Source organism: Porites lutea, chromosome 2 (genome assembly GCF_958299795.1).
Source record: "Porites lutea chromosome 2, jaPorLute2.1, whole genome shotgun sequence".
Classification (NCBI taxonomy): Eukaryota; Metazoa; Cnidaria; class Anthozoa; order Scleractinia; family Poritidae; genus Porites; species Porites lutea.
In genome coordinates, this window is record NC_133202.1 from 54,121,323 (window position 1) to 54,135,375 (window position 14,053).

General features: G+C 37.3%; 1 protein-coding gene across 1 annotated transcript; it reads right to left on the reverse strand.

Annotated features, from left to right (window-relative positions):
- Nucleotides 1–3,837: 3,837 nt before the first annotated feature.
- LOC140927212 (bile acid-CoA:amino acid N-acyltransferase-like) lies at nucleotides 3,838–12,513 on the reverse strand. The gene is given in 3 exon segments (XM_073376851.1): nucleotides 3,838–4,725; nucleotides 12,034–12,197; nucleotides 12,199–12,513. Coding segments are annotated over 3 exon segments (1,266 nt in total). The 5' UTR covers nucleotides 12,504–12,513; the 3' UTR covers nucleotides 3,838–3,928.
- Between the last annotated feature and the right edge of the window lie 1,540 nt (nucleotides 12,514–14,053).

The window sequence follows — 14,053 nt, forward strand, 5'->3', positions numbered from 1 at the left end:
TACTTTTGTTTTTTTGGGCGGCGTTTGCACGAATCGGCTAGTACTCAAATAACCAAGACTTCTTTTCTGAATCTTGAACACAAGTGCCACCGATGTCTTTGGCGAAAGGTTGGAAATCCGGCAGAAGAGCTAGCCAAAAAGGAAGCCAACTGCAGCAAAGAAATTAGAGACTTGATACTGATATGTAATTTACATTTAGAATGGAAAAAGTTGTGTTAACGTGAAACTGGGCCCGGCTCCTGAAAGGCCGATTAGCGTTAATCCAGGATTAAACTTTTGTTCCGTTTTTGTCTTTTATATTCCTATGCATTGTTTAGGGTAACATTTTGTGTTATCATTACTGTGTCTCGTAGTAAAGGCTCAAAAGTATTTTGTAACATCCAGTTAAAAGTTCTTAGGCGAGAAAACCGTTCTTGAAATTTGTCTTAATCCTGGTTTAACTTAACCGTCTTTCGAGCAACCAGGCCCTGGTTTCCTGGCTTTGCCACTTCAATCTCTTTTCTTCTCTGTTTGACTGCCTTCTCATATTTACATACATGTATTCTTGCAATGCCTTTTCGTGATCATTTACTCTTCACTTTTCGGCCTTTTATCCATATTGGGCCTTTATTTAAACACAGAGCAACCTTATTTTGCAGCACGATGTAGTAAGAATTTCTTAGACAAAAACAATATAAAGTCATGGAAGTGGGGAGAAATCGGCATTTGATCGAGTTAACAGTGTTGCTATTCAGTTTCCGGGAGGCTAAGTGACGCAATTAGATATTTGGAATAATGATCAATATATATTTACAGACTGATATAAACACAGAATCTTTTTTGCTCCTTGATTTTGACAACAATCTTTTAAAGACATAATATTTCACCAAATTTATACTAACAGATTCAAGTAAGAGTATGTAATTAAAAATATGGTTTGTAACTGAATGGGTAAGGTTTTAAAAACAGTGGAATGCTTTTTTACCAGCTTGCTGTTATATCATTAGGGCAAACAATGCAAACACAAAAATCTAATCAAAACAGATTTTAACTTTTGTTTAAGTCGCAACGCAAAGGCCTTATCTTTTCAAATCAAATCCTCACTCAGTTGTTCCACGTGTTGTATGTTCGACCTAAGGTACCAAAGAGTGATCATCAAATATATTAAAACAATTAAGTCCTAGCTCGACTAGTCTCTTCTTTCCCTAAGCAAATGTGATGTTTTCCGGAAAAAAAGAGGAAAGAAAAAAGATATTGGAGAATGTCTATTGGTGGAAAATAAGAAAAGCATGTTCACACCTAAGAAGATGACATGAAGAAAATGATTCTGTCTTTTTGGGGCGAAATTTTTTGTTAAATTGATAGTTACTGGCCAGAATAGTGACGCCGGGGTACGTTCCTGTGTTATGTTTCTGTATTTTGGAAACGACGAGAGAGTGACTGGGACATAATGTACTGTTTTAGTGTAGGACACAGCGTAAGAGAAAAGTTTCCTTGTTTACTTGTTCCTCGGACAAGAACTATGAATAAATATTAAATTTGGTTGTCCAAACCCCAAGAGTTCTTATCCAAAAAGTTTTGCCAGGTTCCTAAGCCAAATGGAGCTCTTAAAATCAAATGAAATGGCCGCGATATGGAAAAGTTAAAAGGAATATTTAACCTTATTTTGTCAAGTATGAGGTTTCATTTATGAACATAAGAAAAATTTTAATTCTACTGTAATTTGAAGTCAGTTTTAAACTGTTTCTCTACTTTTCTTATTAACAATGTGCTTGCCCCAGTACGGAAAAGTCATGTCAAAGGTTTACATGTCCGAACCAAATTTCTACCTATCCCGGACAATCGGACATAGGTTTTGGCACACCCTGAACAGTCACTTCCTGAAGAATGAGGCTACAAAACAGCATGCGATCTAGTTTTTGACACTGGTTCTTTTACGTTCCTTTTACTGGAGACCAAGGGAATCAAAATTGGAGTTAAAAAATGCTTACTTTTTTTAACTACCGCACGCAGTGAAATATTTGGAATAGTGATTAATATGTATTTCCATACTATAAACACAGAAATCCTTTATTTAGATTACGTCATTGTGTATGGAAAAACTTTTGGAAAGAATCTTGAACACTTAAAGGTGTACGCAAGGTTTAGATCTGCTGGAGTTAAGCTTAAACAGGACTGTCATCTATCTGGACCACATTGTGTCTGAACGTGTGTGAGTAGCCAGTGCTAGTGAATTAAATTGAAGTAAAGAGCTTCTTAGGACTTGTCAGATTCTATCAAATGCGTTATGCCCAATTTTGTCAGATCACTTCACAAACTTGCTGAACCTCAAGTTGATTTTGTTGATTTTCTTAGTGCCAGTCGTCATTCGACACGTTGCAAACCTTACCGGCTGTCGTCGGCCTCGGTCTTGTCCTACCCGGATTTTAAAGGAGAGTTTGTACTTGACACAGATACCAGCTATCATGATATTAGAGTTGCCCTTACGTCAAGTGGAGCTTCCTGCTGCAGATGCCAGGCAGGCTTTAACTAAAGCTGGGAGCAATTACTGTGTAAGGCGAAAAGACCTGCTTGCCTTAGTCAAAGGCTTCTGCCTTAGTGGAATTTGTGAAGAATTTTCGCCATTACCTGCAGGGGCCAAAATTTCGCACGAGAACTAACCATGCACCTCCTTGCATTCTGCAGACACAAATTTTAAATCTTTGAATACTTTGACTTGAGGTTGAACCGGCATTTCTGCCGCAACTCGCTCTGACATTTTTGTCATTCTTTTCTCGAATTCGTCCTCAGTGCGACTATAGCACCACCCAAGGTAGGTACTTAAGTAGGTAGGTAGGTAGGTAGGTACTTCATTAAATCATTGCAGCATAAGATGAATTGCGTATTTTAATGGTAATAATTTATACTAATAATTGTAAAATTGAGTAATAACTGTAATAGCTAAGACTAAAAACGTATAATAAGAAACCTAAATATTATTTACAATTCTGCCTGAGGCTATAAAAAAACTGTTCTTAAATCTATTTTTCTTGCAACGCGGCAAAGTGAAACAGCGCGCGTGCCTTAGATTATAGTTGCTCTTATAAAGAGGCGGCAACAAAAAGGCGCTCATTATGCTTTCAAACGTGCGTGTGCAAATGTTGTGGTGATGCTCCGCAACCGTTGGTAAACTCATAAGCGCTAAAGCTTGCTGATATTCTATACCAGGACATATGATTCACATTGCTCTTTTCTGTAGGCGTTTTAATTCTTGCGAAAGGTAGGCTGGTAGCGCGTGATGGAAAACTGGCGCAGCATAGTAAATGACCGAGCGCACGCATGTAATGTAAAAGAGGCATAAATCTTTCTGTGGAACACGAGCTCTTTTTAGCTGAACAAGAAAATAGAGCCTCTTAGCTGCCTTCTCAGTAACTTCCGTGATTTGCGCATTCCATGTTAAGTCACCAGAAATAGAAACACCTAAAAGTTTAGCATCTTTAACTAATTTGATGCACTCCTCTCCTATGACTACTGGAGGAAAGTCACAATCTGATGTAAAACTAATGCGGAGCTCCTTGCATTTGTCTGTGTTTAACTTGACTCTGTTTCTGATTGACCAATTTACTACCTCATTTACAATACCTTGAGCGAACAACCCGTCGACAATTTTGTGTTCTTAAAAACCCAAAAACCTTTGTTCTGAGAGAAAAGATGATTATGATGATTGTGCAAAGACTAAGAAAATAACAGGAGGACGTGCGTTTACAAGAATTTCCAAGTCTTGAGACGTATCCTAGTTTCTTAGTCATCACCTACTTAGCAGCTATGTATTATTATCATGTTAGGCCACAGCAGTAATGTGGATAGCTAAGACCCACAACAGCTTTGATCGGAGTTCATCTAAATTGTTCAGCAACTAATCAAAGAGGTCCAGTGCAAAGTGTCAACAAATTTGAAAACGTGACAAACTTTAAGCAATAATGTTTCTTTTCAGGAATGCTAAAATTTTTGTCCAAGCATCTTCTTGTGCTCTTGCATGACACTTCATCTCCCCTCCCCACACTAAGGAGAAATCACCTGACCATTGACCCGTGTTTGTTGTGTAACTGGCATAGCAGTGTGGTGTATGTGGTGGCTCAATAAGATGTCCTGCGCCAGGATAACGTAAAACGGAGCACAAATGTTCTCTGCCACGTTTCTTTAAACGATCTTGTATCAGGTTCACCGAAAAGTCGACATTAAGGAGGAGGTCGTTAGTACCACAGACAAGCAGAAGAGGACATGAAATATTCTCAACTGGTGTTAGGTAAGGGTACTTTGAAACTGGAGTGGCGAGATCGGTGATTGTTGGCAAGGCATAACGCCAAATACTTCCCTCTTCCGTCTGTATTTTCTTGCTGTGTTCAAAAGGAGACACCTCTGAGATCTTGCCTTTGTATTTAAATGGTGAAGGGTAAGAATGCACAACAGGTGCAATGGCCACAACGGCTTTAACAGCTTTCATTTGGAGGCTTGCCATTAATAACGCGATGTGTGATCCAACGCATATAGCATGAACACCAATCCCATGAGGTAAGATCATAGGGTGACTGCTCAGCCAATTGGCTGCCTCCTCAAAGTACTCCATATCACGTTCATTTGTAAGACCATCTGGTAGATCATCGAAATTGAGATAGGCCAGTGCTAGAGTAGCGAATCCATGAGACGCTAAGAGAGACGCCTTGAATTCCAAAAGTCCTCCTGCTTCCCCAAGCATGTCTATGACACCTGGAGAATAGACAGAACCAGTATTTTGGTATATTATTGCATCGCCCGAAACGGGTACCTTTTTCAGGTTTAAGGTATATAGGGGATTTGACGAGTTGAAGTATTTTTAGACAAATAAATATATAAATAAAATATATATACACCCGTTTTCAAAAAGGTTTTCATCTAGAGAGATGTATATATAGATAGAGATATGCGTCGGTTTTCTTGCACGTGCGCCCGTCTGCATTTTTCACTTGTTATTGACCAACTTGAGAAAAAAGTCGGTTCAACGATAAATTTTGTCTTGTCGGGTTATTTGGTCCAATTTAAAAACAACATGTTGTTTGAATTTTTTTTCGTTAGAAAAATGCATTTGCCCTGCAGTACAAATTTGCAATGGAGAATCATTTGGTTCATTTTGGGAATGCCAAGGAAAACAGCCCGTGACACAAAAAAAAACCAGTTTTTCATATTCTGTGTCGTTCCGTAGAAACGGCAATGTTCGGCCATGCAGAATTGGTTGGCCAAATGTCATGGTATCTATAGCAATTGGCGAAACATTTTTATTGATGGAGTGCATTAATGCGCTGTCCAGGGGCCTACTTAAGAGAAGCTGTAACCTAGCTTGAAAGGATTTGTGGCAGCTAGCTTTGTGGCCGAGAGTTCTATTATTATGCATGTCCTCAGTGAGACGTTGCCTTACACGCCGTGATTTTACACGAAAAAAGGTGAGACAAATATATACGACCAGCTCGTCATGTTTATGATCAAATCTACTTCTATGAGCTTCGTTTAAGTCACTGATCCGTTTTAACCAACTGCTATAACATTGTTGCTTCTTCCCACATATCCAATATCGACATAATCCACCGTCACATCTCCCTTCTTCAAGAAAAACATTCCGCGAAATCGAAAACACTTTTTTTCATTTCATCTGCGTTGTCGTTAAAACTGACCAAAATCTTATTAGTGATTATTAATGGTGTTTTAACCTGTTTTTAAAGGTGTTTTTAATTGTTTTTAATAGTGTTTTAACCTTTAAATGGTGTTTTAACCTGTTTTGAATGGTGTTTTAATCTGTTTTTAAAGGTGTTTTAATCTGTTTTTAAAGGTGTTTTAACCTGCCTTTAATGGTGTTTTAACATGTTTTTAAAGGTGTTTTAACCTGTTTTTAATGGTGTTTTAACCTGCCTTTAAATGTTTTCTAACCCTATTTTCAATGGTGTTTTAGCCTGTTTTTAACGGTGTTTTAATCTGTTTTTAAAGGTGTTTTAACCTGCCTTTAATGGTGTTTTAACCTGTTTTTAATGGTGTTTTAACCTGTTTTTAAAGGTGTTTTAACCTGCCTTTAATGGTGTTTTAACCTGTTTTTAAAGGTGTTTTAACTTGTTTTTAATAGTGTTTTAACCTTTAAATGGTGTTTTAACCTGTTTTGAATGGTGTTTTAATCTGTTTTTAAAGGTGTTTTAATCTGTTTTTAAAGGTGTTTTAATCTGTTTTTAAAGGTGTTTTAACCTGCCTTTAATGGTGTTTTAACATGTTTTTAAAGGTGTTTTAACCTGTTTTTAATGGTGTTTTAACCTGCCTTTAAATGTTTTCTAACCCTATTTTCAATGGTGTTTTAGCCTGTTTTTAACGGTGTTTTAATCTGTTTTTAAAGGTGTTTTAACCTGTCTTTAATGGTGTTTTAACCTGTTTTTAAAGGTGTTTTAACCTGCCTTTAATGGTGTTTTAACCTGTTTTTAAAAGTGTTTTAACCTGCCTTTAATGGTGTTTTAACCTGTTTTTAATGGTGTTTTAATCTGCTTTTAAAGGTGTTTTAACCTGCTTTAATGGTGTTTCAACCTGATATTAATGGTGTTTTAACCTGTTTTTAAAGGTGTTTCAACCTGATTATAATGGTGTTTTAACCTGTTTTTAAAGGTTTAATAGTGTTTTAACCTGGTTTTAATGGTGCTTTAATCTGTTTTTAATGGTGTTTTAATCTGTTTTTTAATGGTGTTTTAAAAATAACAAAAAATAAAAATTTAAGCATTTTTCTTGTAACAAAACTTCAAAATAGAAGCAAGTTTTTAGAAACACCCTTAAAAGCCCGCTGAAGAACCCTTTAAAAATGAAATCACTTATATCTGGAGTTGTCTAGACCACGTACATGTATGTCTTGGGAATTTTCTTTAAAACTCACCATATTCACATACGATTGTTTGTTAAAAATTAAAATTAAAACACTTCTAGAAAAGTGTATTCTAAAATTGTCTAGTCAAATCCCCAAGGTTTAATAAAGATTTCTAAAGGAAAAGATAGTTTACTTTCTTCTTTCCTACTATAATACAACAATTAGTCAAATTCATTTGTACAAAACAAAGGTCACAAGTTGGTACAGTAATAACTGGCTAAAACACTAAAGGCGAGTGATCCAGGTTGCAAAGAAAGTCAGTTTTACAGCCTGCCATTCGGGCACGCTGTAGCTAGCATGTACTATAGCCCACAAGTCATTTCAGCTAGCCCCAAAACCGTTTTTGATTAGCAGGATTGATTACAATCCTTCTGTAATTTGAATTTTCCCAAAAAACAGCACTAGCCTGTCGGGCAAGTTAAGAACAAAAACCACTAGCCCGATGGCAAAATCCATTAGCCCTGGCCTATCGGACACTTTGCACGCTGAGGATCATTTAATGAAACAACAGCTACAGATCTGGAAACAGATAGGCCGAATTAACAAAAACCTAGAGTAGACTTCACTGGTATAACTGCCGGAAATAAATAAGAATGCCGGAAAGACATAATTATATTTGTTTGTTCGACATGAAGCTTGATTTAATATTGCTTAGAGGTAATTTCTTCTCTAAGGCAAAGTTTCATAATAACAAGTTTAAGGCGAACAAGTCATTATTCGTATTAGGATCTTTACGTAAGGAAGGAATGTCCCAGGAGGAAGTAGATCACCTTTTTAACGCAATAGTTTTACCAAATTTTTCTTACGCTCTGCCGGTTTATGATGCCTCAGATTCCGACCTTTCGGTAATACAGAATTTTTTAGACCGGTGTATGAAAAGAAAGTTTATGTCCAAGAATGTAAATATCAGGGACTTGCTAGAGAAGGCGGACAAGACACTCTACAAAAAAAGATCGAATGACCCCGAATGTCCGTTCTTCCAGTTTTTACCTAGGGAAAAGAACACGAGGTACAATCTTAGAAATACGTCAGCCTCTGTCCCTAGAATCTACACTGACAGGTTTAAGAACGTTTTTAGTAACAGAATAATTTTTAGATATGATATGTAAAATTTTTTTGAGTTTATATTGTAAAACTTAGGATATGTAATTTTATCTTAAGAAATAAAGATTATTATTATTATTATTATTATTATTATTATTATTATTATTATTATTTTTAAGTACTGTACATGTAATTGGCAAAACTAAGCGAAATATAATAACATGCCTTCTAGCTGCCTTATCCAACAATCATTAAGTTGTACTGTTGCTAGGACAGGCAATTTTCTTCCACCATTAACTCAGGAATGAGGGTTAGGTACAAAATATGTAATCTAAACTTTATTGACAGCATCTGAGTTCTTGCACATCACAGTCTGTTTTTGTTGTTAATTTCCATGACACTGTCCTACTTTCACAAGAATTCTGCATGACTGTTTGATATATATTACATGTACTTTTAATCAAACAGTGAAGCTCTAATACAGACACTGAGGGGACCACAAAAAAATTTAAAAAGCTACTGCTAGAGAAATAAAAAAGGATACTTGCATCATTAAGCTTAACAATCTGTGAACATTGACATGCAGTTTCAGTTAAGGTGTTTCGATATAGTTTTTCAGAGCCATACTGGTATTTTTCAATCGCTTTAAAAGTGATTTTCTTCTTGTCTGATTGCTCTAAAATTTTTACCAATAATTGACTATAGATTGAAATTTGTCAAAATGTAGGTTTTAGTGAAATCGATATTACTATGACAACAATAAACCATAAACTTTGAAATTGATGAACGCCTAATTTTGCGCGATCTAGACCTGCTAATCCAACACTTATTAAAAGGAACTTAAAGTTTGGTGTTTAGCGAATAACCTCCGCAAGAAGTAAAAAATTCTGTACCTTTGAATTCGACTAAAACGAAAATATATTTCAAACCTTAAATTTTGACCGAATCTGTTGACTGCAAAAAGGTTTTTGTATTCCTTAAGTTATTCTTACTAGCATTGTCCTAATAACTATTAGTCAATGGGTGTCTGTATAAAATTGTTTGAATTTAGAGAAAAAAGTGAGGATTCACTCTCATACAGATGTAGGTCCTAAGAAAACGTTTTTTTGTGGGACTTGATAAATTACTGTTTTTGAGTGCATAAGGAATATGAACAAGGCAAACAAAATTGATGCTACAATAGATACAGTGTAGCACAGGCAAAACAAAGAAACTGGCAGGGATATCTGCGTAGCTTAAATAAACAACAGTTCTGTGGGATTGTCAGAAAAGGACATTACTTGTCTATTTTCAAAGGGTTAAGTACAAGAATGATGTAACAAAATACTTGGGTGGTATTGCTTTTCAATGGAAAAGTTGGAGACGTGAATATATATTCAGTGATTTTGGTTACAAATAGTTATGGTGAGTCCTGGGACTTATCTTGTGAAAAATATTGAGTCCCAGTCCAAGCTCAGTCCAGAAACATTAAGTCCCAGATAAAAAAATATTCAAGTCTGTAATTGAAAATGCTTGGGCCTTTGTGTAACCAGACAGTTAATCGCGACTTATTACTGCCATCTTGTAAACATACCTTTTCTCTAAACGCCATTCCAAGATTAACTTTATGCAAAATGTTGATTTGTAACGCTTTTCCATATATCTCAACGGCTCTATACAAGTCTTTAAAAAAATCATAATGTAATCTTCGTGATGTTTGTAATAATGTGTCAAACGTTTATTAACATTGATTCACTGCAGTACCTTCAAATTCCAAGCTCAACCTAGCTTACGAACAGGCCAAAATATCTGCCTTGCGATAATCATTATGCATGTATTATTTTGACGTTATTCTAATTCAAGTTTTTTTCAATCAATGCGCACTAAATACCACCGTGATTGATATATTTTCTTGAAACGGAAAAGGACGTTACTAGCTTAAATTATTGTTAGAAAAAGCCATGACTATAGGTATGCAAGAAATGATAAAAACTGTAATAAGGTCACGGGAAGAACCAGAAGGCAAATGTTCGAATGCGGGCGAATGCGCGTACTTGAGGCCGCGGGAGACACAAGGCAAAATTTTGCTTTTGCTACATCTTTTAAAACAGTTATATTTCGGCTGTTTTAGAGGCGATTTAGATAAAATTTTAAAGAGATCGTGAAATGATGGAAGTTTAGAAAGGTTGTTTTTATTTGGTAGATCGAGCTTTACGGTAATGCTGTAAGCCACAGTTGTAACAAATTGGGAAATCGTGACTTTGTGTCCAAGTGTGTGGAAAGAATGAAAGACACCACCTAGTGATTTTATTAATAAATGAAACAGGTCGGTCAACACCTCTAGTGAGTCATGTATAGAGCAGATTTTACAATTTAATGTTTTCCATCAAGATATGAGCAAAAATATTTACATTTTTAAACCATAAGTAATTCTTTTAAACTTTACAGAAATAAGAAAAAGCAAGTATTAGCGGTTGTGCCATCGAGAAACGCGACAGCAGAGTGAATTGGACATTTGGATTTCTAACTAGCAACTACTTCTTGAATCATCGCTAATTTTTTTTCCATTAAATTAATATTCAACACAAGATTTAAGGCTCCCAAAGTATGGCCCCCCTTAAAGAGCTTTAAAGCTGTCTGATGGGAACAGGGGTCTTTTTTGCATGAGCATGCGCGACCGCTGAACAAGCGATGTGCATGGAGGCTCACCACAGGATTTGTCTTCATCAAAATGGCGCGTCTCAAAGGTATCATAGCGACTATTTTGCTCGTTGGTCTTGGCGAATGTGCTCGTGATTTAACAAATGTGTAGTTTGCAAAAAAAAACTCTAACATGGTATTAACAAAAGCGAAGTAGACCGGCTTTAACATACACGAGCTACTATCAAATTTCATCTCCCCACTTGACCTGGACAACAGCGCGCGTATATGTAGTGCCTGGAGGATTGCGCTGGCCTCATCAAAGTCTAACCAAAGTGCAAAAACGTTTGTTGATGCAAGTAAACACTTTCAATTTTCTTTGTTTTGAAATCGGAAAGGAAGAGAAATATTAAAAAAAAAAAAAAACATTATAGCAAATTTCAGCGAGTGGGTTCGAAGTGCGCGAAAGCCGATGTTCAGTTCAGCAGTGAATTAATATATGTTCTACAATTTTCCCAGCACTTTAAAGCTACAAAATTAAGAGCACACGAGACGTGGATTAGTCACCTGGTGAGATGTTGGTGGTAGTCACTCTGTATGTCTCGAACAATAAAAAAAATGAATATCAATGAGACACAGTCAAAACTGCATTCAATAGGGCCGAAATTAAAGTCCAATCTTCTGACCGATTTTGATGAAACAAACGGTTAGGTTTCCCAAGAGGTACAGTAAACATGTGATGTCGACCAAAAGTTAAAAATCATTAAAACATTTAAGTTCTGGCGAAAAGCAAATTCCTGTAAAGGATGCCTTACAATGTTAGTCCACGCAAAAACAAAAAGTTCTACAATTTTCCTGTAAACAAACTTTGTATCGCTAAAATACTTAAGGCAAAAACTTTCTATTCCAACTGAAAACGGCGTGGTAGTCGCCCGCTGATCGTTATTAATCCACTCCCGAAATATGGCTAAATCAGCTATTAACAAATAATTGACAGTAATCCTCTACGGCATCGAGAAACTGATTTACATCCGATTTATAGACAAACACTAAATAAAGAACATTTTCCTCAGTAGCTACGCATCAGCAATGCATTCTATGCCAAACTTTGCGGTTCTTAAAGGGGAATCAAGACACGAGTCGAGCGCCAAACAACAACAAGCAGCCATGTTCGTGTCAGACATCCTTGAGTAACTTGCTCTTTCACCTCGTTCAGTGCATCAGTCTCCACTTTAAATCAACAGATCTTTACTTATTTTGTACAACGAAGGTCTTTCTTAAGTTCCTGCTACCATTTCAATCTCAAGCAGGATTTCAAAGTGAACAATTTGGTTCCTATGACTATGCAGCATGGTCGCTGTCACTGGTCGCGTGCTCTTTGAAAAGTCAGCGGTCGCGCATGCTCATGCAAAAAAGACCCCTGTTTCTGATGGGTGCTTGCTTCTAGAAAACGATTATGAAACTGTGGATAACAAATGAATACCTACCAGGAAAAGGTCCTTCACCAGGAGGAAGAAAGAGCGTTCCTCGGATTCGTCCTTCTCTTACAGGTATTCTTTTCACTCCATCTGCCATGTACCACCTTTGAAATGTGGTACTTGATAGTGGCTGCAACTCAGGTTGTTCTTGGTGCGGAGTTACATGACCATCAATTATACGGTTTGGTAACATCTCTTTTAAAAAGGCGAAGATTCTTTTTCTGTTCTGGAGCCTGTTTCATGCTCCATAACAATCCCATGGGTTCAACACCGCTGTAAGATCCTCCCAGGGACGAGTCACGATAAACATCGACTTTACCGTGTTTATCAGCGATGTAGTGGGCGTGAGATTGAAAGATTTCTCCGCCGTCGCCGACTATGTTGGCTCCAAGTGTAATCTTTTGTAATGGCTTAAGCCCTGCCACTTTAATTTTAGTCGTACTGTCTACGAGGGAAGAGATTGGCCGTAATTTAAGCATTGTAGTTACGTTCCGCGGAGGATAAACGATTCCGAGTATGAGTCGCACCTGCCGTTGATCTTTCCGACTGCAAACGCAGGACGATAAAAATTGTTTTATACTGTTCAAAATCATTGGAGGAAGTCCTATCTTGTCAAGAACTTCCTGTTTACGGAAGCAAGTTGAGCATGGTATTTCGTCAGAGGACAAAAGAGCTAGGAACGTGTATAGCGGGGCGTTGAGGTAAAGTAATATATTCACTGATCGTGGACACAAATCCCAAACCACAAACCAAGCAAAATAAACGACATAACCAAACAACACAGAACAAAAAGCTATTAGACAGGGAAAGTTGTAGCCTGCGAACAGCAGACGCATTTACGATCGTCGCTTCTCTCCCTTCGAAAAATAGCGTCTGCGAACCCGAGGGGCAAAACAATTTCCGTGACGTAAAACCTGTTGTTTTGATGTTGGCAAATCAGATCAAAGGGTAGAATACAGCTCGAGTGACTCCTCGCGACCTCGCGTGCTGAAGTCTCTTGGATTTCGGCGAGAGTTACCAAATACACTTTGGAACGTAAATTTCACGACCATAACAAGGTTTCCTGCGACGTTGAACGCTGACTTCTTTATGAAGCAGCTGCTTCTTAAGCTATGTATGCGATGTGGGTCTTTGGTTTCGCATGATAAAATACGGTAGTACGTGACATAAACAAAACCTGGACAAAATAATCGCTACAGCGAAAGGAAAGTAACATTGCTTAATGACATCGTGCTCAGACTTATTTATTTCAATTTAACCAGCGCTGACAAAAGGTGGTGAATCAATTATACAGACACATCCTTGACTGATTCAGAAATCTCTGAAAATCGCTAATAATTCTAGTATCGCCACAACACAATGATCTGAAATATTATCAACCTAGGCCAGACCCAGTGTGAAATAGTTACAGCAGTATAAAATTTATCATAGTCAAGGTGACATTTCACCTACGACGCTTCGACTCATCTCACAAAAAACTATGGAAATTAAAATCTTGAAAAGAACACTGTATTTAAAGAAGTATAAGAACAAATATAAATGTAAAATGCTTTCGATCTGATCAAAGTTTAGCCTGCGAATAGCAGACGCATTTCCGGTCGTCGCTTCTCCCCCCCCGAAAAATAGCGTCTGCGAACCCGAGCGGTAAAACGATTTCCGTGACGTGAAACCTTTTATTTTGATGTTGGCCAATCAGATCAAAGGATAGAATACGGCTCAAGTGACTCCTCGCGACCTCGCGCTCTGAAGCGTCTTGGATTTCTGCGAGAGGTACCAAATATGTATACGCTTTAGACTACGAGCAGTCTCTTTTTTTTCTTGGTCCGTCAAGCAAAACGCCCGAGACACACAAATGACAACGCGCGTGACTGAAGGCGCGAGACGGGAGGGTTTCTTTTATTAAATACGGTAGTACCTGACAGGAAAAAAAGCTGGACAAAATAATCGCTACAGCGAAAGGAAAGTAACATCGCGTTCAGACTTATTTATTTCAATTTCATATTAGCATATGGCGCCAGTAGAGTGTTTT